General features: G+C 42.9%; 1 protein-coding gene across 1 annotated transcript in view; it reads right to left on the bottom strand.

Annotated features, from left to right (window-relative positions):
- LOC126263383 (neuronal acetylcholine receptor subunit alpha-7) overlaps window positions 1-23,259 on the bottom strand; it is a 316,056-nt gene extending 292,797 nt beyond the window's left edge. The window contains exon 1 of the mRNA XM_049960476.1: window positions 23,080-23,259. Coding sequence (XP_049816433.1) covers window positions 23,080-23,259 — 180 coding nt within the window. The remainder of the gene's footprint in view (window positions 1-23,079) is intronic.
- Window positions 23,260-25,461: the final 2,202 nt, after the last annotated feature.

Here is a 25,461-nt window from a genome sequence, read left to right as displayed (position 1 = left end):
AAAAAAGCGTTCGACAGTATAAAGTGGTTCAAGGTGTTCGATATTCTGCAAAAAATAAGGGTAGAACTGATAGTATATAATACGTGCAAAAATCAAGAGGGAATAATAAAACTGGAGAACGAGAACGAAGTGCTCGGATCAAAAATGGTGTAAGATAGGGCTGTAGCCTTTCGCCCCTACTCTTCAGTCTATACATTGAAGAAACAATGACAAAAATAAAAGAACGGTTCAAGAGTGGTGTAAGACAGCGCTGTAGTCTTTCGCCCCTACTCTTCAGTCTATACATTGAAGAAACAATGACGGAAATAAAAGAAAGGTTCAAGAGTGGGATTGAAATTGAGGGTGGAAGGATATAAATGAAAAGATTCGTTGACGATGTCACTATCCTCAGCGAAAGTGAAGAACAGTTACAAGATCTGATGAATCGAATGAACAGTCTATTGCCGGCCGTGGTGGCCGAGCGGTTCTAGGCGCTTCAGTCCGGGATCGCGCGACTGCTACGATAGCAGGTTCGAATCCTGCCTCGGGCATGGATGTGTGTGATGTCCTTAGATTAGTTAGGTTTAAGTGGTTCTAAGTTGTAGGGGACTGATGAGCCAGTTGAACCATTTTTTGAACAGTATATTTGGTACAGAATATGGATTGAGAATAAATCGAAGAAATCCGAAAGTAATATGAAGTGGGAAATTGAGTACAGCGAGCAACTTAAGATCGGAATTGGGGATCGCGAAGTGTGTGAAGTTAAGAAATTCTGTTACGTAGGCAGCAAAACTACTAATGATGGACGGAGCAAGAAGGACAAAAAAGCGACCAGTACTGGAAGAAAGGGCATTCCTGGGCAAGAAAAGTCTACTAATGTCAAACACAGGCCTTAATCTGAGGAAGAAATTTCTGAGAATGTACGTCTCGAGTACAGCATTACATGGTAGTGAAATAGGGACTGTGGGAAAACGGTAACAGAAGAGAATCGAAGTGTTTGAGATGTGTTAAGAGAAGAATGTTGAAAAGTGGTGGTAGAAAAGAACGTTGAAAATCTGGTGCTCTGATAAGAAAAGAATGAGGTGGCTCTCCGCAAAATCAATGAAGAAAGAAACATATGGGAAACACAGATCAAAAGAAGGGACAGATTATAGGACAAGTGTTAAGACATCAGGAAGTAACTTTCGTGATACTTGGGAGCACTGTGAAGAGTAAAAACAGTAGGAGAAGAGAGAGATTGGAATACATCCAGTAAGCAAGTGATATTCTGAGATCAAACAGTTGGCGCAGAAGAGAAATTCGTGACGGCCACATCAAACCACTTAGAAGGCTGATGACTAATAAAACAATACATAAATAAATAATATAGGCAGACATTATATGACCGCCCGCATCTCGTGGTCGTGCGGTAGCGTTCTCGCTTCCCACGCCCGGGTTCCCGGGTTCGATTCCCGGCGGGGTCGGGGATTTTCTCTGCCTCGTGATGGCTGGGTGTTGTGTGATGTCCTTAGGTTAGTTAGGTTTAAGTAGTTCTAAGTTCTAGGGGACTGATGACCATAGATGTTAAGTCCCATAGTGCTCAGAGCCATTTGAACCATTATATGACCTCTGACCACCTTCAGTAAGGCCGACTTGAATGATATCCAAAGTCTGGAGCAATATCTTCTGCAATAAAGCTTCCTGCATCGGATCTCCTAACTCATGCACTGCAGTTCACCAGATATCCTAAAAATATCTGGAAGTTTTAAGTGTTTCAGTCAGCATAACGCAGGTCGTTGTTTTAACGGTTATATGGTTAGGAGATGACGAACAATCGAAAATTCCGTGGTATCTCTTAAGCTTTGGCTTTTCAATGGGGGTTATGGAAATTCAGTTTTCCACTACACGCTGGTGACTGCTATGTAGGTTTCAGCGAAACTCATCCCCAGCTTACGCCAGCGAAAGTTAGTGCGAAGTTGGAGGCAGATCAAGAAAGACTTTTGTCGTACCGCGCTCGTCTTGTTAGGGAACGAATCTAAGCCACAATCCGATAATCCTTGGAAAAGTTTTGTTAATTCGAATTTTGAAGACGCTGGTAGTTGTTTTCTTTCTCTTCAACGTTAAGCAGAGTGTAAAAAACTGCGGTATACTTCTGTAGAGGTAATTAATCAGCATACAAAAGCTGCTACAAATGAATTTTCTCTTTCTGAGGATACAGCTATGCCATTTTTTCTGACAACGCATACTAGGCCGAAAATAAGTAAATGTTTGGAATATTAATGCCAGTGAGGAGAATATCATTTTATACACGTAAAAAATACTTGGCATGGTGAATCTCAGAGTAGAAAAACCCATTCAAATACGGATCACTTGATTTTATTAGATACGCCAGTCTCTAGTTGATTAATACAGGCCGGCCGCTGTGGCCGAGTGGTTCCTTCAGTCTGGAACCGCTCGACCGCTACGGTCGCAGGTTCGAATCCTGCCTCGGACATGGATGTGTGTGATGTCCTTAGGTTAGTTAGGTTTAAGTAATTCTAAGTTCTAGGGGACTGATGACCTCAGATGTTAAGTCCCATAGTGCTCAGAGCCATTTGAAACATTTTGTTAAATACACTGATGACTCGTATCATTGGGCCACCTGCTTCACAGCTTGTTTATCCACATTTGGAGGGCAATACAACAGTGATTTTGCGCAACGTGGTTTCGACAAATCTTTGATAGGATTCCAGAGGTATGTGTCACTAGACATTTAAGTCCGAGTCACTTAATTCCTATAATGGTACAGTCCAGTGGTTTGTAGGCACCGAGGTGGCGCCCTACAGCGTCACTCATGTGTTCCTTAGGGTTCGTATCAGCTGAATGTGGCGGCCTAGACATCAACGTGTGCTCAGTATGTCGCTCTTCAAACCACTGTAACACGATACTGGCCTAGTGAATGTAGAAAATGCAATCGGCGTCGGGGAAGATATCAAGCATGGAGCGATGCAGATGATCCTGCATAGTTTCCAACTAATTCACAACTGTCGTGGTACCATGGGACCTCAAGTGTATGTCCCTCATAGCATAACATTGCGACCACGGTCTGCGTCGCTGCCGCGGAGAATGTTACGAGCAGTCGTTCGCTCGAATGGCGCATTACCCGGACACGACCTTCAACCTGGTGTAACGAGGTTCATCTAACCAGGCGACACGTTTCTATTGCTCCGCGGTCGAATCTCGACGGTTTCGTACCCACTGCTATCGTAATTGACGATGTCGTTGTGCCAGAGTGGGAAAACGCAGGGCTCGTCAGCTGCACAACTCTCTGTTCGAAATGTGCGTTGAACGTTGTACTCGGAAACGTTCCTATACCAGCACTGTACCCTGTCGTAAGACCTGCCACAGATCGCCTCCTATCCTGCTGCACAAAGTGGACTAGCCTCCGACTTCCACGTTCCCTGGATGTCAACACCCTGTCACTTACTCGTGGTTTCATAGTCCTACAATTACGTTCCACATATGCTGACGTCAGTAACACACGAACAATCGTCCATGATCTTTGTTTCCAGCCGCTGTTCATAACAATCTGCCCTCTGTCAAAATCGCTATGACAGTGGATTTTCTATTTTGTGGCCCGTATCGTCGCTAAAAGACTCCGCTTATATACTATCCTTCTACATTAGCATCTGTATAATTTCTCTGCTATTCACAATTAAGTGCCTGGCAGAGAATTCATCGAACCACACTTAAGCTGCTTCTCTACCTTTCCAATCTCGAATAGCAAACATTTAAATTTTACTGGGCAAGCTCTGGTTTCTCTTATTTTATTGGCCGGCCGAAGTGGCCGTGCGGTTAAAGGTGCTGCAGTCTGGAACCGCAAGACCGCTACGGTCGCAGGTTCGAATCCTGCCACGGGCATGGATGTTTGTGATGTCCTTAGGTTAGTTAGGTTTAACTAGTTCTAAGTTCTAGGGGACTAATGACCTCAGCAGTTGAGTCCCATAGTGCTCAGAGCCATTTGAACCATTTTTTTTTCTTATTTTATTATGACAATAATTTATATGTAGGTAGCGCCAATAATTTATTTTCACATCCTGAGGATAAAGCTGCTGACTAAAAGTTCATGAAAAACTCCTGCTGCAGCGAAAAACGCCTTTGTTTTAATGACTGCCTCCCGAATTCGTGTACATATCTGTGGCACTCTGTACCTTTATTTCGCGATGATACAAAAGGAGTTGCCCTTCTTTGAACTTTTTCGATGTTGTACGTTAGTCCTCTCTGACGCGCATCCCACTTTACAATAGGACGGACAAGCGTAGTGTTAGCAGTCTCTTTAGTAAACCTGTTACATTATCTAAGTGCTCTGCCAATAAAGCGCCGTCTTTGGTTTGCTTTCCCCATAACATTTTTTATGTGATCGTCCAGTTTAAGTTATTTGTATTGTAATCACTAAGTATTTAGGTGAATTTTATTTAGTTGAATTTACAGCTTTTAGATTTGTGGGTTTTATGTTGTAGCCGAAATTTAGCGGATTTATTTCAGTATTCCTGTGGATGACTTCACACTTTTCAATTGCCACTTTTTGCACCATATGCATATCTTGATTAAATCATTTAGCAATTTTTTTATCATCTTATGAGTTTGCTTGAATATAAATGACAGCATCACCTGCAAACATTCTAAGAGGGCTGCTCTGATAGTCTTCTAAATCCTTTATCTAGATCAAAAACAACAGAGAACCAACAACACTTCCTTGGGGAAAGCCAAGCGTTATTTCCGTTTTACTCGATGACTTTCCGTCAGTTATTACGAACTGTGACCTTGCAGGGAGAAAATCACAATTCCAGTCACACAACTGAAACGATACTCCATAGGCAGGAAGTTAAATTAGAAGTCGCATGAGAGCAACGGTGTGAGAAGTCTTCTGGAAATCTAAAAATATGGAATCAATTTGACGTCCCCTGTCGACAACGCACATTACTTCGTAAGAATAAAGAGCTAGATGTGTTTCACAGGAATAACATTTTCTGTATCCGTGTTGGCTGTTCCTCAATAAATCGTTTTTTTTTTTAGGTGATTCATAATGTTTGAGACCAGTATATGTTCCAAAATCAACTGCAAATCGATGTCAGTGATACGGGCCTGTAATACAGCGAATTACTCCAATTTCCTTTCTTGGGTATTGGTGTGACTTGTGTAACTTCACAGTCTCTGGATACCGATCTTTCTACGAGCGAGCGGCTGTATGTGAATGCTAAAAAGGGAAACTCCCCACCGCACCCCCTCAGATTTAGTGGTCAGGTGGCCCAGTGGATACCCCATCAAAAACCGAAGACATATCAAGCATGAAAACAAGAAGAAGGTGTACCGAACGGTGAAAAAGAAAGCAAAGTAAAAACAGTGAACTTCCTAAGTTTAATATGTGCAATATCGAGAAGTGTTGCACAGCTGCGACGTCCTGGTGAAGTGGTCGCGCTGTTGGACTGTAAACCGGACGAGCCGTGTTCAAAACTCCCCCGTGAAATTGATTTTTTTTTATCAAAACATTATGAACTGTCCGTCCGGTCATTGAAGTGTTGTTCTCTTCCTGTAGTCTTCGTAGTTGTCATACTATACATTGTTTATACCGGATGGCTATAATTGAACTTTCACTATTTAACACGTTATAACACGGAGACTAAATACCATAGCACTAATGTCCAGAGTACGGGGTGCATGATTTCCACGCGTCACAGCGCCACCGTCCATATCCAACTATAGCCACCAGGCGCCGTGATCAGTCATCGTGATTCATGAACTCAGACACCCGACCAGTCGCTGTGTACTTGTCGACATGTCAACATGAGTTTGTGCAAAAGGAGCAGGGCATTATTGATGAAGCTCTATTATCAAGTCAACAGTAATGCTGCAGCTGCACTTCGAGAATATCGCCGGCGGAAAGGATTACGGAAGGGTCTCTTTGTCTTCCTGCTGTGCGGAGCATGATGAAGAAGTTACTACCAACTGGAGAACTGGGCGTCGTTCCGGAATTATTTATAATTTCACAGAAGTTCTTTTCACTGTTTGAAATTATACATTATTTGCTTGACTCATTTTAAGAACGTATCACTCGAATTCATTAAAAATAATGTCACTCATTCTAAGATCTATCCGATAATGACACATACTCTCATTGCAGTTAACAACGCCAAAGGTTAGGGAAATGAGTTAACAGATCCTCGGGGAATCAAAACGTAATCATGTCCACGAGGGTCTCAAATGACATATTCCAACGAACGCAAATTTAATTATTTGGGAAAACAGTTCATAAATCCATTAAACTAATGTAGAACAAATTAAGTAGAGCATAGCTATCACAGCCTTCGCTCACTTTAAAGTGAGGACTGGTATCACCTGTCTATGGGAGACATGGTATCTCAATTCCGCAAACAGACAATATAATGCCCAATAAAGTTCAGTAACTCAACTCTTGTAGCTATGATATCTCATAGCAGTTGATACGCAAGCTATATGCAAACGAAGAATTTTTCGGAGAAACGCAGCAGTATTATGTAAGTCAGCAGAAATCTCAGATTTTCAGGTCTGTTCATATCGGCGGCGGCAGGAAGAGTGAGTCTGCACTATTCCGTTCGAAAAACTGACCGTCTACTGGCTACGGCCGGCCGCCGTGGCCGTGCAGTTCTAGGCGCTTCGGTCTGGAACCGCACGACTGCTACGGTCGCAGGTTCGAATCCTGCCTCGGCCATGGATGTGTGTGATGTCCTTCGGTTGGTTAGGTTTAAGTAGTTCTAAGTTCTAGGGGACTGATGACCTCAGATGTTAAGTCCCATAGTGCCCAGAGCCATTCGAACCATTTTTTTTACTGGCTACGAGGACTTGTCAGTAAATACCAGTCCACGAAAACTTCTGCCAAAAGGCTGGTTTTCTGAGTGTGGCAATAAGGAGATGGTTATATCGCTCGCCATGGTTCGTGGATTTAGCTTTATCGCTGGCTTCAGCTCACGAAGTGTGGGGCTGCTCCAGATTCACGAAATTTTGCAGGCTGGAAATCGTGGTTGTAATAGTGAATTGTCAAAACAAATAAATCTCAGGAAATTCCAATAAAACATGATGAGGTGTCGCCTATGGAAGGGCCTCAAGTTTTGTGCATTATGCATGTAGAGACATGACTTGAAAAGATGTATGCTTCACTGTGTATCTGTTTAAAAGGGAATGAAGTAATTCATTATGGCCAACTTCTTGCTCGCAAGTGGATATAATACAAGTGGAAACTGAAGAAATCAAAGTTAGTTTTAAGAAGAATGTAAGACAGGAATGCACCTAATGACCACTGTTGTTCAAATTTTACATCGTAGAAGCTACGAGGGAACTACCTAAAATTTCTGAACGGGGATGCAAGGGCAAGGGAATGTTACTTTACGAAGAATAAAGAAGACACAAAGGTGATGAAAAGTGGTAGAAATAAGAATAATGACTTGCTTGATATCAAAACTGGGAAGGCCACAGCAGTGGTACAAATGAGAGATTTCTAAAGATTGTAGAATTATTTTGTTAAATATGCACAAACCGTAGGGAAAGATCCCTAATAGAATAATGAGTGGAAAAGGTCATATGGAGATAGGGCCAGAAATTCGTTCCAAGTGAGACACATCAACTAGAAGATGGAGATAAAAGTTCTTTATCAGTATAGGTTTCAGATATTAAAACACACAGAAGAACTCGCCAGGCAAGTGGGAGTACTCAGTTTGTACTAGCATTTTAGTGCTATGGTGGCAGCGAACCATCATGACCGTCTCAGCTTCAATGTAAGATCAAGATATACCGGGTGATCAAAAAGTCAGTATAAATTTGAAAACTGAATAAATCACGGAATAATGTAGATAGAGAGGTACAAATTGACACACATGCTTGGAATGACATGGGGTTTTATTAGAACCAAAGAAATATAAAAGTTCAAAAAATGTCCGGCAGATGGCGCTCCATCTGATCAGAATAGCAATAATTAGCATAACAAAGTAAGGCAAAGCAAAGATGATGTTCTTTACAGGAAATGCTCAATATGTCCACCATCATTCCTCAACAACAGCTGTAGTCGAGGAATAATGTTGTGAACAGCACTGTAAAGCATGTCCGGAGTTATGGTGAGGCATTGGCGTCGGATGTTGTCTTTCAGCATCCCTAGAGATGTCGGCTGATCACGATACACTTGCGACTTCAGGTAACCCCTAATCCAATAATCCCACGGTCTGAGGTCTGGGGACCTGGGAGGCCTAGTATGACGAAAGTGGCGGCTGAGCACACGATCATCACCAAACGACGCGCGCAAGAGATCTTTCACGCGTCTAGCAATATGGGGTGGAGCGCCATGCTGCATAAACATTGTACGTTCCAGCAGGTATTTATCAGCCAGGCTGTGGATGATGCGATTCTGTAACATATCGGTCTACCTCTCACCCGTCACGGTAGCAGTTTTGCTGTCCAGTGCCATCTGTCAGACATTTTGTGAACTTTGATTTTTTTGGTTCTAATAAAACCCCATGTCATTCCAAGCTTGTGTGTCAATTTTTACCTCTCTATCTACATTATTCCGTGGTTTATCAAGTTTTCAAATTTATACTGACTTTTTGATCACCCGGTATGTTGTGGAGATGCCTCCGCACGGAAATGCGGAAGTGAGCTGCAGCAGCACCAGGTAGTAGACATAATACCATTCGTACCACCAAAGGCAAGTCTTCCAGCAGAAGAGACAGCGTCACCTGCAGGAAGTACAGACGTGCCTCGCTTTTGAGGCGTTGTGGAAGGTTGACTTATTTAACGAGGCGGTCGCCAGTAATCCCCGCCCACACATTGAGACAGAACTCATGCTGCCACCATACCACTAGAACACTGTTACATGCAGAATTTTCCCATTTGCCTCGTATGTTCTCATGTGTGTTTTTCTTAATGAAAACCTACATTGTCACAGCTAAATTATCTCCACCTGTAATGGGTGTACCTTCTTTGGAAAGTGTTTCCAGCCATATGGCTACGAGTATTTCTCCTTTCCTGCTGCTTATCCTCCTTGTGATAATTTCTTGCAGTTTGTCAACATTTAGCCAAATCACTCTCTACCGAATGGTGACGAAAGAAAAATGTCATTTAACATCGGCGAAGGGAGAGTCCTATTGGTATAAGGCGTTGATATGGAAATGAAGAAGTCGTTCCCCAAAGTGTACAGTACTTTTGTGCTCAAAGGAATAGGTAGGGAACGAAGTCTGTGAAAGACCCGTAGAGCAGAAAAGACAAGTTACTAGGACATCCGCTGCGGCATCCAGAAGTAGTTGACGCTGCAGGGGGAAAAGTGACAGAGGTTGAGAAAGACTAGAAAATGCTAAACAGAGCATAGAGGCGATTGGGTATAGCACTTTCATGGAGATAAAATTAAGCAGAAATGGAAGACAACGACAAACCAGTAGCAAAATAGCCTATGAAAGATTATTTATGATGGTCTTGTATATTTTTTACAACGGCACAGCGTAGGTCCAATATATACAATGTTATCCTAAAAAACATTTTAGTTAAGAAACAATGTACGAGTACTGCCTTATCCTGCATAGAGCAATCGTTGCTATTTCATGGTCGGTTACAGTGGATCTTACCCTGTAAATAGTGGTCACCATCTACAGTACACAGGTTAATATCTGATATCTATCCAATATGCAGTATTCAGTCCAGGCTGTGTGTATGTGAAGCCTGACGCGGTTAATCCAAATCAGTATTATAATAGTCCAGAAACAAAGACTTGTCATATCACAGCAAAATGTGACAACAGGAAAAAAGAAGAAAGTATTTCAGACACACTGCCGCTAAGGAGGTGGCATAAAGTGTGGCACAAAGGGTGTCCATGAAACCACCATTTCCTTTCAGCACTGATTCCCACATATTTCACGGTCGAAAACGACCGCAACGCGATGAGCAACAGTTCGACGTTCTTGACAACGTTCGACACTACTGATACCCCGTGGACTACTCAGGCCTACCTAATCTGAGGCCACCGTAGGGCTGCAACACACTGAACGTGATCCCACCTATCTGGAGTGCAGTGCGGTCCTGACATACAAAACCACGCGAGGAAATCTGAACGCGATTTAAAGTAACAAAGGATGCATACGGTGTTCCAGTCCTCTGGTTTCGCGCCCTCCTGTGGCGTGATCTTGGAGGGGTGCAACGTTGACATTCGTGAATGACAAAGGGTTCCTCTAAGGCCCCCCAGTTCTGCATCATCCTCAGTGACACCCGTGCATCCTTGGTGAGCACGTTACAAATGTACCTGATAGGGGTTCGACACCCATTCAGCTGGGTGATGCAGCCAGTCAACCCTTTTGGCTCCCCTTAGGTTCCGCATGCACGGGCGCTACGGCAGCAGCTGAATAGGTTCAAATGGCTCTGAGCACTATGGGACTTAACATCTGAGGTCATCAATCCCCTAGACTTAGAACTACTTAAATCTAACTAACCTAAGGACATCACACACATCCATGCCCGAGGCAGGATTCGAACCTGCGACCGTAACAGCAGCGCGGTTCCGGACTGAAGTTGAATAGGTGTCGAAGTACATTTTTAAAGTGTTCAAGAAAGGTATGCAGGTGACACCAACAGTGTTGCCGAAATGGGACTCTTGAAAGGAATTCTTTGCGGTTTTATTCATGCAAGTGCCAATGTTTCATAAAAATTAATGATTTATTTTCTTTCTGAGTAAAGGAACAGCATAAGCGCTTGGTGTTACATTTAGTGGACTGGCAATTAATTGTTTAATTGTCGTCACTACGGCAGCGTCGTAATGGGAGTCGAATCATACAATAATACAACCCATTTGTTTTTGTTTAGTAACAACTTGCTAGAAGATTAGTTTTGTCGAATGCAAATCGGTTTTAACTGTTTTTTCTCTTCTGAGAATTGTGTTTCCCTGTTAACATGCGCAAAGTTTCAAACGTAAGTACGTAGCACAATATTACAAAAGTGTCACGTAATTATGAAGATACGAATAGACGAAACTGCAGGAAGTATGACGACAGTTATTTGAATTTCATGTTTACGTTTTCTGCTGTTGGAAATGAAGAAGGAGTGCAGTGTGTCATTTAGTTCAAAGTCCTAGCTACTGGAGCATGCTTCCAGACAAAATGAAGCGAGGTTTGAAGGCAAATTACGGTGTACTGGTAAACAACACACGAGAATACAAGCCCAAAGAAATGACAGAATAAGGAAGACTCTCACTAACCAGGCTAGGATTTCTAAAATGGCTCATCTTTCATCTTACGAAGTTGCCTACCATGTAGCAAAGAGTGAGAAACCAGCTACGCTGAACATAATATATACTGTGACAGGTTAGTCAGTTGCAAAGTAATTGGCAAGTGTTCGTTTGAAGGCAACACTATCAGTCGTGGAGTACTCGATATGGTTGACATCATTAACGATTATCTGGTTGAAAACCTCAAAAGTAACTGCTATTTTGCCATTCAGTTGGATGAAGCTGGTGACAGTCACCATGACGCGCATCTAATTTGTTACTCGCAGTTTATACATGACAACAAATTTCATGAAGACAAATTTAGCTACTGCCTGCTACGCCGGTTTGCAAACTCTGATCCGAAAGAGACTACTCATGCTATTTGGACACATTTTTTTATTTACCGAGAAGCACTGGTATCAGAAAGCATGAGCTCCGTCCTTCATGAGGGTCTTCAAATGTCACTGTGGTACACTTCCTTAAAAATCGGCCACTTAAACCGAGATGTTTTCAATAAATTTGCCTTGATATGAGGGCTGCTCAGATTTTCCTAACAATTACAGTGGAAATGGAAATGAGCGTTTGGCGTCATTGGCCAGGAGGCCCCTTGCGGGGCAGGTCCGGCCGCCTTGGTGCAGGTTTATTACATAAGACGCCACAGTGGGCGACCTTCGCGCCGGATGGGGATGAAATGATGATGAAGACAGCACAACACCCAGTCCCTGAGCGGAGAAAATCCCCGACCCAGCCGGGAATCGAACCCGGGCGCGTAGGACGGCAATCCATCACGCTGACCACTCAGCTATCGGGGTGGACAAGAATTACACTAACTGTTGCTGGCTTTCGCTTGGCAATGTCTTGAAAAGAGTGTGTGAAATCAGGAATAAATTTCACTCTTCCTTTGTTCAAGAGAACTAATTGAGTGTCAAGAAGTTCGTAGACAGTGATCATTTTGATGTTGAAGCATGTTCCTAAAATATTTAAAAAGCTCAGTTTACTCAATGAATCTTTTCAAGATAATCAAACAAGTGAGTTCCTGTTGACCATCTTCTTCTGTGCGGATGCACAAGCAGTGCCCGAACTCTTACGGAAATCGGCAACAAGCCGCGAGTAGTGAGTATAATGGACAGGGGCACTGTGAATATAGTGCGGGACAAAAAGTTGGGAATGTGGGTCTCACGGGAGGCGTGTCAGAGATAAGTCCCTCCAATCGCACTATCCTCTGTGTCCTCAGAGGCTCAGATGGATAGAGCGTTTGCCATGCAAGCAGGAGATCCCGGGTTCGAGTCCCGGTCGGGGCACTCATTTTCAAGTGTCGCCGTCGACTTATATCAAAGCCTGTATGCAGCTAGGGGTATTCATTTCATTGTAATTTAGTTCTAACGAGCTGCATGGTATCTGTTCTTTCGGACATGTCCGGAAGAACAGATACTATCTTCATATATAGTCTATATATACTAGAAATGAATAAATATGACCATTGTGGACCTAGAAAAATATTTTATGTTTTGGCTTGATACTCTGGAAAAATTATTGTGTGATGTAGTATAGTACCATGATTTCGGAGATCTTGTTACTTTTTCGTATGAAATGGCAAAATGAAGTTCTCAGCAAGTTGTGACATACGAAAGCTTGAAATACCTCCTTCTAGATGTAAGATAAATAATACGGAAGTCGTGTAACGAATGGCTTACTGAAGACATGCTCATTCCAGTGTGACACAACAGACATTGAATCGACATTTATCAATTGAATAGAAAATAATCGAATCTCAGCCCAATTTATGTTGGTTCGTACAGACTACTTTATTACGTTTGCACACAAGGAAAAAAAACAGCCATCCGCAACGTGTAATAAAATGTAACATCACCTCTAACCTTGATAATGACGTCAATTTGGCACGGAAGAATGTTCCCTGTTTTATTCGGGTACGAAACTTACATATCCACAATTCTGCAGTTTGGTATCTCTACTGGATATAAACTCCTATTAGTGACATCATTTGTATAGTGAGTAACTGAAGAAACTTCTAAAGTATCTACCTCCGTTCCAGCAACAGCCTTGTAGATCATTTGTTGACTAGAATGAGATGACAAAAGTCATGGGATAGCGATATGCAGATATACAGCTGGCGGTAGTATCGCATGCACAAGGTATTAACAGACTTCGAATGCTGAATGGTAGTTGGAGCTAGACGGATGGACATTCCATTTCGGAAATCGTTAGGGAATGGAATATTCTGAGGCCCATAGTGTCAAGAGTGTGCCGGCGCCAAATTTCAGGCGTTCCCTCTCACTTAGGACAAAGCGGTGGCCTACGGACTTCGCCTAATGGCCGAGAGCAGCGGCGTTTGCTTAGAGTTGTCAGTGCTATCAGTCAAACAACACTGTGTGAAATAAACTTAGCAATCAATGCGGGACGTACGGCGAAGGTATCCGTTAAGACAGTGGGCGAAATTTAGCGCTAATGGGCTGTGGCAGATGATGACCGACTCGAGTGCCTATGCCAGCAGCACGAGGCCACCTGCAGCGCCACACCTGCGCTCGTGCCTTGGTGGTTAGGCACTACACAACTGGAAGATCTTGGCCCGGTCATATGAGTCCCGATTTCAGTTGTTAAGAGCTGATGGCAGGGTTAGAGTGTCGCGCAGACTCCACGAAGCCATGGACCGAAGTTGTCAACAAGACAGCGGTCAAGCTGGTGGTGGCTCCAAAACGGTGTGTGCTGTGTTTACATGGAATGAACTGGATCCTTTGGTCCAATTGAACCGATTATTGACTGAAAATGATAATGTTCGGCTACTTGGAGACCATTGCAGCCACTCATGGACTACATGTTCCCAAAGAGTGATGGAGTTTTTATGGATGACAGTGCGCCATGACAACGTGCCCCAGTTGTTCGCGAATGGTTTGGAGAACACGCCGGAGATCCGAGCGAATGATTTGGCCAACCAGATCTCCCCAAATAAATCCCGCGGGACATAATCCAGAGATCAGTTCGTCCACAAAATCTTGCACCGACAGCACTTTCGCAATTATGGATGGCTGTAGGGGCAGCATGGCTCAGTTTTTCTGCAGGGGACTTCCAGCGACCTGTTGAGTCCATGCCACGTCGAGTTGTTGCACTACACCGGGAAATAGGAGGCCCGACACGATATTAAGAGGTATCCCATGACTTTTGTCATCTCACTGTATATTAAGAGCTTCTACAGAGACGAGTTACTTATTTTGCTTTGTCTGCGTCCTTTTTGCAGTTTAGTGTTTGATTTCGTGTCTGTGTATTTACGAGGTCAGATTCGCGTTATTAACTGTGTAGTGTATATTTACTCATTCTGTATCGCCACTGTTGTTTATTTTGAACAGGACAGCGACTGTGTCCACGGAGTCTTCGGCGGCTGCCTGACTGAATTAATTCCTGTTAATTTACAATCCACATTATGTTGGATAAGAAGCTCGAGCTTTCAATGGCTTCTCAGCCATCGTCGTCAGGTGCATAAAAAAACCACTGACTGCTGCTGAAGGTGCTACATTTGTTAGAAGATGATACGTACTGGAAGCTCAGTAGTGATCTGACACAGGCCATCATCAGAAAGACAGGGATGTTGTAAAAAGGTCCTGGTTCGCCAAACGATGTGATGAAGAAATTTAAGCCTCCTGCTACCAGACCTCAAAGACTTTATGGAATGCTGAAGATACACAAGGAAGATGTCGCTCTAAGGCTATTGTTAGTGCAATCAGTTCGCCCACCTACAGACTGGCAAAACACGTGGTAGGTTTATTTTTACGCAAAATGGGATATTGTGAACGGTAGGCCGTCCGCTCACAGACATTTCTTGAGACACTCAAGAATATTAAGAGAGATGAAAACGACGTAACCATTGTTTTGGAAGTATTGGCTCTTTTTAATGGGGTGCCTATACAAGTCACGCTGGATCTTTTGATCCAATAGTTTGCACTTTGGATTGTCAAGTTTTATTGCGATGCTCTAAGGACAACGTTCATGATGGTTGTAATTAAGTTTTTCTACGTGAGCCAGTGTACACGCAAAACTACAGGCCCTGTATAAACCTCCTTAGACTTTTTGCAGATGAAGTCTTCAGAAGATCAAAACGAATTACGATGTTATTTGGACTAAATATTTTCATGGTGTGAAAAGTGCCGACAGTTCATCCTGAGCAGTACAAAGTGTGAAATGTTCCACAGGAGTACTACAAAAATTTAATTACATTTCGGTTAGATCATAACTAACAAATTTAACGGTGTCTATCGAACTGCATATCTAGAGATTACAATTACGAGAAATTTAAGTTAGAACCATCGCATATGATACGTTTGTGTGGAAAGTGAATCAAACATTGTATTTTATTGTCACGACACTTAGAAAATGCACCCAATCTACTAAAGAAATAGTTCACTCTACGCTTGTCCGTCCTCTGTTGGAGTACTGCTGCACGCTATCGGCTTCTTAACTGTCAGGACTCATAGAGAAACGGCAGCTCGTTTCGTATTATCGCGACGTAGGGAAGAGAGTGTCACGGATATGTTAAAAAGGTGTTTTTCCCTGCTGCGGGATCTTTTTACGAAATACAGTGGCTAAATTTCTCTTCAGAAAACTAAATCATTTTGTTTTCTACCATCTATGCAGATAGAAGTGATCATGGTGTTGAAATAAGAGAAATCAGAGCTTACGCGGTAATATTTAGGTGTTAATTTTTTCCACGTGCTACTCGAGAGTGGAACGACAGAGAACCTGTCTGAAAGTTATTCTATGAACCCTGTGACAAACATATAACTATGAATTTCAGAGTTATCATGTAGATATAGGTGTAGACTCTCTTACAGGCGATTGTGGTCATTATCACGACTAAAGACGGTGGTACACAATAATAGCGTAATGGCTCTAGGTGGAGACAAATTTTTTGTCCTATTTTCTTATATTCTTTTTAAAGTCTTTGCTTGTAGACAGCTAGCGTGGCTTACTGTGAGAGATGCACGCTGCACAGCGGGCGCGTGCTCTATACTCTCTGGTGGGGCTAAAATCCCTTTGATTACACAACGTTCCGACAACACGCTGAGTTCCTGTGAATAATTAGCTCTGCCGTTTGAAGCAAACTTCATTGAACTGACAGAGCACTTCTATCCTACACAAGCCGACTAGGTTAACGCTCCGCCCCTTTGAGTGAGGCGCTATTTCACGTTTTACATAGTTACTCGACGGAAACTGTCCTTCAGGGTTTGCTCGTAAATAACGCTACCTTTTAAATTCTCTTTTAATTATAAAATTAGGGTTCGTCGGCATGATGTTAAGACTACGTTACCAGGTGTGTTGAACATAATTCTATAATACTTATCGGTTTGAAATTCTACAGAATTACATTAGCTATACGAGAACTAAGTTGAAAAGGAGGATCTTACAATAGCATACCACTGTCTCAGTATACGAATTTTCCGTGTAAAACTCTAGCGGCTGTAGAGTGAACTGTCCATGGTAGTTACAAGTGAAACCGGATTTAACTTTTCTGGTGAAGACAGTGCTACACTGGTAAGCGTGTTGCGAAATGTTACTTTTCCGTCATTCCCGCCATCAGTCATGTTTCCATGATGAAGTTTCGGCTATCTTGTATTTAGCATTAATTATTTTCTGTTAAGATGCGCCAATGCCCTTGCCGTAGCGGTAACACCTCAGATCACTGAAGTTAAACCCTGTCAGGCTTACTTGGATGGGTGACCGACCAGTCTACCGAGCGCTGTTGGCATGCGGGTTGCACTCAGCCCTTGTGAGGGAAATTGAAGAACTACGTGACTGAGAGATAGCGACTGAGATGATGGAAATGAGCGTTCGGCGTCATTGGCCGGGAGGCCTTGGTGCAGGCCGTATTACATTGGACGCCGCACTGTGTGACCTGCGCGCCGGATGGGGATGAAGTGATGATGAAGACAACACTCATATGATGAAAACTGACAACGGCCGGGAGAGCGGTGTTCGGATCGCATGCTCCTCCGTATCCCCGTCCAGTGCCGCCTAACGTTCCCTCCGGACGGAGGAGACAATACAGGATGATGGAGACACTCATCACAGTTTCTGAAACTATTATCTACACAATGCTGAATCTATTAAGGGCAGATAGAAGAATTATCATAACAGCAGCTTTATGGTTAACACACCCAAAATTCTGACGAGAATAATTTACAACAGAACAGAAAATGAAGATTTGATAGACTATGATCAATCTGATTTTATGAAAGGTAAAGACACGTGAGATCCAATTCTGATTTAGAGCTTGAAAATGAAAGCAAGATATAAGTAAAATAAATGCAGTGTTCTAGAAGTTGTCGACACAGAAAAAAGATCGACAATGTACAAGTGTTGCAAGTTATCAGAAAACTGCACTAAAAAAGGCATAATCTAAAGGGAAAGACAGAAAATATACGGAATGTGTGAGAGCCAAGTAGGAATAATGAGAACGAATCACCAGCAGAGAAACTCGTGGAATGCAAACGGCGTTAGCTAGGATGCAGTCTTTCTACTTTATCGCCCCACCTGCACATCGAAGAAGCGTGGAAGGATTTGAAGGAAAGCTTTCGAAATACGATGAAAACTCATGGTAAAAAGATATCAACGATAACACTAATGACATTGCTATCCTCCGAGAAAACAAGGAAGAATTTCAGGACCTGTTGAATGTAATGAACAGTCAAAAGCGTATAGACTATGAACAAAGAATAAAGTAAGTAAAGACAAAAAAGAAGGAAAATTGTCGTAGTTTTCAAGTAATAAACCAAACCCGTAAGACGCAGATTACGACAAGCTAGGAGAGCTTGGTTCGCCGGAAGGATTCTGCTAGAAGAAAGAAACGCTCTAAAATGACAGGAAAATTTCTGAAAATCTGTATCTGGAGCACAACCGTTATGAAAAGGAATCCTGAATTGGAGGAAACCCCAGAAAGAAAAGAATCATGGTCGTTGAGATGTACTGTATCCATGTTTTCGAAGATTAAATGGACCAATGAAACAAGAAATGAGGAATTCTCCGCATAACAACTGTGGAAAGTAATATGTCTAAAAGTGCTAACAAGGTGAACGTTCAGGATGATGGGACTTGTGTGACGTTAAGGGTAACAGAGTGAACATTACAGTGCTAAAACTCTATGGGAATATAGACAATGGAATATGTGAAAAGCGTGGAATTTTCGCAAGTCATCCAAGAGATCTTGAGTGAAGTTAAGATGGTAGATACTGGCGGAAGTAATGATGTGAGTGTCTGCATAGTTCATTTGATAGAGCATTTTATCGAGAAAGGCAAAGATTTTGGGTTCGTGTTCCGGTCTGACACATAGTTTTAAACGTTTGAAATGTTTGTATTTTTATATAGACTCCTGTGGCCAGAAAATTGCACTATATATTTCATACGATATTTTATCACACATTTCCATCACATTCTTCTGGCTGTAGTAGACCGTATCATATTATAAAAAGATGTATCAACGCTTAAGCCTCCGTCATGGTACGTAACACTATACTACTGTCCCAGTGTCCATTGATATGATGAATTTTTATTCGTTCCCTTTTAGGAAGAAAGCAGGTACTGAGAGGTATGAATATTACAGAATTATCAGTTTAGTAACTCATGGCTGCAAAATACTAAAGGAATTGTTGACAGAAGAATGGACAAACCTGGTAAGCCGATCTCGAGGATCAGCTTGGATTCCGGAGAAATGCAGGCACAGGCGAAGTAATACTGACCCTACAACTTATCTTAGAACACAAAAAGAAGAGAATCGAAAGCCAAACCTACGTTTATAGTTCTTGTAGGTTTGGAGAATGCTTGTGACGATGTCGACTAGAATACACTCTCTGAAATTCTGAAGGCAATGGGAATAAAATACAGGAAAGGAAGGAGTATATACAGCTTGTACAGGAACCAGACGGCAGTTACAAGCGTCCAGAAACATGAAAGGGAAGCAGTGGTTGAGAAGGGAGTGAGATAGAGCCTGTCCGCAATATTATTCAATTCACCTAGCGGTAAAGGAAACCAAGGGACAATATGGAGAACGAGTGAAAGTTCAGGGAGAATAAATAAAAAAAAAATGACGTTTGCCGATGACATTTTAATTCTGTGAGAGACAGCAAAGGATTTGGAAGAGCAGTTGAATGGAATGGACAGCGTCTTCAAAGGACGATATAAGATGAACGTCAACAAAAGCAAATCAAAGATAATAGAATATAGTCGAATTAAAACATGCGATGTTGAGGGAAATAGATTAGAGAACGAGACACTAAAACTAGTAGATGAGTTCTGCTATTTCGACAGCAAAATAACTGATGATGGCTGAAATAGAGAGTATATAAAATGAATACTGCCAATGGAAGGAAAAGCGTTTCTGAAGAGAAATTTGTAAACATCGAATATAGATTTAAGTGTTAAGTAGTCTTGTCTGAAGGAATTTGTGTGGAATGTAGCCTTGTATGGAAGTGAAATGTGGACGATAAACAATTCAGACAAGAAGAGAATAGAAACTTTTGAAATGTGGTGCAATAGAAAAATGCTTATGATTGGGTATGTAGATTGCGTACTAATGAGGAAATACTGAATATAACTGGGGAGAAAAGAAATGTGTGTCATTTCCTGACTAAAAGAACGGATCGATTGATAGGACACATTCTAACACATCAAGGGATCACAAATTTAGTATTGGAGGGAGATAAAGATTTTGAGGGCGACCAAGAGATGAGCACAGTAAGCAGGTTCAGAAGGATGCAGGTTGCAGTAGTTATTCTTAGATGAAGATGCTTGTGCAGGATAGCGCAGCTGGAGGACTGCACAAGGTCAGTCGTCAGGTTGAAGACCACAACAACACGGTCTAAGGCTCTGCAGTCATGGACTGTGCGGCTGGTCCCGGGGGAGGTTCGAGTCCTCCCTCGGGCATGGGCGTGTGTGTTTGTCCTTAGGATAATTTAGGTTAAGTAGTGTGTAAGCTTAGGGACTGATGACCTTAGCAGTTAAGTCCCATAAGATTTCATACACATTTGAATATTTTTAACCACAACAACAACAACAACAATAACAACAACATTTGTAGGAATGAAGACAGTGCTTAAGTTGCGTTGCCCTAGTAGTATTACACACACTCACGACAGCCACTTATCGAAACGTTGGTTCAGCATTTTAGAGCGCTATGCGGGCTGAGGGCTAGAAGAATTTTATGGAAATTTATTCCAGAGATAAAAGCCTACAAACTTTACATATTTTTCTTTGTTGCTGCTTCATACTCTTGTTCCTCACAGGCTAGGGTGAGCTGACAACACTCGAACATTCACTCTTCAGCTGAACATTGTACAAAATAGATAACTTAATTTTTTCTTTAAGAAAACACTGAAGATGAAGTATTTCTTAAGATAATGATGATGTGCATTATTTCATGATGTATGAGAATGAGATGTGAGGCTTCGTATCAACTATAGATAGGAATTTTGATGGGGATAAGATAGCTGCGGATGTTTTGTGCTGGAAGATGTGCGTGAGTATGCGGACTGTATGGAAAGTGTAGGCTGTGGGTATCAGATTGCGGGTGAGGTTGCAATGAAGTAGAAGTGAAACAGGAAGGGATGGGAAAAGAAGGCTGTGAGGGTGTTGGGATGTGTGGGTTCCACAATTTGTTGGGAAACACGGGGTGGAGGACAGAAGAATGTGGTAATTTGTCGTTGTTGTGTCACTGGATCTGAGAAAGTAGGATGTGGGACTGGGTAGGTAGACTAGTGGGGACGAAGTGTGCCTGGTTTTGGGGATTGGTAGCTATGACTTTGAGGAGCAAGACAGATTGAGCTGTGAGGAAAATTTGGCACAATTTAGTTTCTTGCATGTTCTGGGGATCAAATTTGCTGCAGCTTACTATGTTGTGGGACATGGCAGTAGGTTAAGAAATACAGCACATTTTCCTTCTGAACCTACGGCTATGTGCAGGCCACTTACTCTATTCCTTCCTCCTTCTCTTTCTTTATTTTTTCATAATGTACAACGAAATTTTACGAGTGTGACGCAACCAGATACATACCATCCATTCAGAAATTCGTCTATGACGTAGAAAAAAATTAAAATAGAAATGATTTCAATTTATCTTCAGTACTTTCGTTGTTATTCACAATGGAGGTACTCAAATATTTTTATCTTGGCATTCTTTGCTGTTTCTGTGCAAGTAAGTTGTGGACTGTGGAGGCTATTGTTTACCCAGTGTCATATTTAAAAACACTACTATTATTTTTAAACTGTGCCTGATCCTTCACAACAAACTCTGTAAGAGAGTAAATGCATTTTGAGGCTCATCCTGGTACGCCAACTTTTTTTAAACAGTTGTTTACGTGAAATTCGAGAAAGGACCCCTGTTATTCTCTATACGTCAGTCATGTTTCTGTGCAATTAATACTTCGTATCTTTGTGTCGAAATGCTCCAGAAAATTAATGCCCCATATCACGTCCATTAATGCAAGTAAGCAAACTAATTTGCTAATTATTTTGTTATCAAAATCAGTAATTACACGGGAGCAAATATTGCTGAACTTAATTGTTTGAGAAGATCTATAATATGTGATTTTCGCTTCAAATTCTAATCAAAATGCACACCATGAATTTGAACAATTAGTTTTAAGATTTCCTTTCCTCTGTGCCGTAGTGTTACCGCTGAATATCTTATCTTGTACACATTCTTTTCTATGTTAGTCGATACCACTTACCGAACACATCGATAATACTTTTGAATATTTCGTTTACTGGTCTTCTATTGTAGCTGGTATGGTGGACTCAGTTCAATGTAATGAATCCGCCAGAAATTTACAGGAGAAATGATTTCTGAAAGTCAGATACTAATACAAAATCTTCCACTGAGTCCTTACGTATTTATTCGAATATAAAAGGCGCCCATGTTATGCGTGTACAGCATGGATCTTGACGTCACCGCGAAAATCAAAGTAACGTGAGGAAAAGCGCCAGAAAATGAGCCGTGTGCGGGAAAAGGAAAACTGGTACGCTAGTTTTACCCAACTACGCTCTGGCCAGACGAAAATTTTAATCATCAACAAAAAACACTGCTTCTGCTCCATTAGTCCAAGATGAAAGGCCATTCATTTGTGGCAAGGACAGGAGTTGTCCCAGAATTGAACCCTGTGGGACATCGGTAGTAAATTTTTCCCACTCAGAAGAAGATCCATCACGAGGGCTGCATACGCTATCTGACACGATCCTTTGCTTTCTATCAGGTAAATATTAAGTGAATCACTTACTCAGTGTACATCTAAAGTGATAAATCTCACCTTTCTCCGAAAGAATGTTGTGATTTACTCTGCCAAATGCCTTGGCAGGCCACAAAAGAAGGTTAGTAGGTGAAATCTTGCCAATGAGGTATTTCAGTATTTGTCAGTGAAATGATAGGTGGCCGTTCTGGAATTCAGACTGTGACTGACTCAGAATTTGTCGGAGGATGTGAGGACGTTGGAAAGGGTGGATGTTTTTCGGGAGTCCTATGATGAGGCGGACTGTGTCTTCAACTGTGGAAGTAGGACGGAGAGAGTTATGGTGGTACACTGGACTGTCGCCCGCTAGGATGAGGACATTGGTTTCAAGTTTTGTTGAAAGAGGTCTAACTTTGCACCTTTTAGAATATGAAGTTTATCGCAAGGCCTGCTCAGCATGATTGTGGGATACAAGAATGGAGAGTGAAATGCTCTGCGTAGCAACACAGCGGTGCCTACTCGCGGGGTCATATCGTACAGTAGTATTTGTAGACTCTGTGCCTTAGCAGTTGGTGAGTGTGATATTGGGCTGCTGCAGCGCTGCGTAGGCGGAGAGCGTCGAGGCGCAGCGCGGCACGGCGCGGGACTCACCACGTCTATGATCTGCTGCAGCGTCAGGCCGAACTTGACTTCCAGCGGCTCCGACTCGTTGGCGACGGGCCTCTCCAGCGTGTTGTAGGCGCCCAGCAGCCGGTTCAGCAGCTTCTTCTCGTGGGGCCCCTGCTCCGAACCTGTAACCACAAGGCGACCTGCACTGCTCTGTCCACTCATGCGGGACACTCACTTCGGGAATATTTCCTGAGTTATGTTCGATTCCGTGGGAATGATTGTGCCCCACGACCATGACGTAAACTAGGACAGAAAGAAGATCCGCATCGCTCGTAATATCATCTGCCGTTTTTATTGCATTTCAGGCTCTGAGCACTATGGGACTTAACATCTGAAGTCATCTGTCCCATAGAACTTAGAACTACTTAAACCTAACTAACCTAAGGACATCACAAACATCCATGCCCGAGGCAGGATTCGAACCTGCGACCGTAGCGGTCGCGCGGCTCCAGACTGATTGCATTGCAGATCTACATTTCAACTGACAGTGTAGCTCTCATCAGTGCTATAAATACAAATAATACAAGAATCAGACTTTGACAAAGTGCAAATTATTATTACGTAGAGCCTGTGAACGAGTATCTCGAAAATGGCGCAGCTGGACGAATATTCACGTGCTGCTGTCTTAAGCGTCTACGGAAAGAGGTGGAAGGACTGTGAAGCTACCACTAGGCGTTTTAAGGTTCGACGTCCACGAGTCTTCATGGAACGTGGGCTTTGGAGTTGGTTGGTTTGTTCGTTGGTTTAAAAGAGGGGGGAAGGGACCAAACTGCTAGGTCATCGGTCCCTTGTTCCGAATAAAACAATGCCACAAGGGTGAGAGTAAAGCAAACGTGACTGACAACACAAAACGGAGAGAAAGGAAAAACCACAAGAACGACGGAAGGGCAAAAGCGGAGCAGAAAACCAGAGAAAAGCAAGAAACAGGTAGACGAGAATAAAACGGCAAAACAGATTACCATGGCTGGCTGACTATGAGAAGAGAAAGGAGAAGCCAGCCACTCTACAACACATTAAAACCTCCACCCTAAAAGCACTACAGTGGAGGACACAGAGGGACGAAGGACATGCGCTGAAACTTAGATCAAATGATAAAACCCACACTTATGCATAAGACGTAAAACTAAATCAGCCGATGAGGTGTTGTCAGATAAAATTGGCGGCAACTTGTCCGGTAACCGAATGCTTCATCGCAGGACAGTCAAACTGGGACAGTGCACCAGAATATGGGCCACTGTCAACCGGGCGCCGCATCGACACTGAGGCGGGTCTTCACGGCGCAGGAGGTAGCCGTGGGTAGCCCAAGCCTGGACAATGCGTAGCCGACTGAGAAACACAGAGTCCCTCCGAGAGGCCCGCATGGAGGACTGCCATACATTCGTAGTCTCCTTAAATGCCACGCAGTTTGTTGTGCGTACTGAGACTATGCCACTCCGTCTCCCAAAGCCGAAAAACCTGGAGGCGTAAAAACGAAAGCAGGTCAGTTACTGGAATGCCGATCTCCATAAGCAGTTTCCGCGTATCCAGTTTGGCCAGCCTGTCAGGAAGTTTGATGCCTGGGATTCCGACGTGTCCTGGGGTCCACAAGAACACCACTGAACGACCAGACCATTCCAGGGCACAGATGGACTCCTGGATGGTCGTTACCAAAGGATGACGAGGGCAGGACTGGTCGATAGCTTGTAGGCTGCTCAAGGAGTGAGTACACAGAAGAAACGACTCCCCAGGGCATGAGCGGATGTGCTCAAGAGCACGAGATATAGCCACCAGCTCTGCGGTGAAAACACTGCAGCCATCGGGCAAGGAATCCTGTTCAATACGTCCTCCATGGACTTAGTTGAAGCCGACGTGATCATCAGCCATCGAGCCGTCGATGGTAACCACTTCATGGCCTCGGTACATGTCAAGAATCGAGAGGAATTGACAGCCGAGAGCCGCTGGGTGAACTGAGTCCTTTGGGCCATGTTAAAGGTCCAGGCAGCCTAGGTGTACACCATGGAGGTGTACACGAAAGGACCTCGAGTATAAGTGGTAAAGGCAAGGACATCAGATTTTTTTTTTTTGGTCATCAGTCTACTGACTGGTTTGATGCGGCCCGCCACGAATTCCTTTCCTGTGCTAACCTCTTCATCTCAGAGCAGCACTTGCAACCTACGTCCTCAATTATTTGCTTGACGTATTCCAATCTCTGTCTTCCTCTACAGTTTTTGCCCTCTACAGCTCCCTCTAGTACCATGGAAGTCATTCCCTCATGTCTTAGCAGATGTCCTATCATCCTGTCCCTTCTCCTTATCAGTGTTTTCCACATATTCCTTTCCTCTCCGATTCTGCGTAGAACCTCCTCATTCCTTACCTTATCAGTCC

This window comes from Schistocerca nitens, chromosome 6 (assembly GCF_023898315.1).
Source record: "Schistocerca nitens isolate TAMUIC-IGC-003100 chromosome 6, iqSchNite1.1, whole genome shotgun sequence".
NCBI lineage: Eukaryota > Metazoa > Arthropoda > Insecta > Orthoptera > Acrididae > Schistocerca > Schistocerca nitens.
The sequence above is the reverse complement of the archived record's forward strand: the minus strand, read 5'-3'. Positions and strand labels throughout refer to the sequence as shown.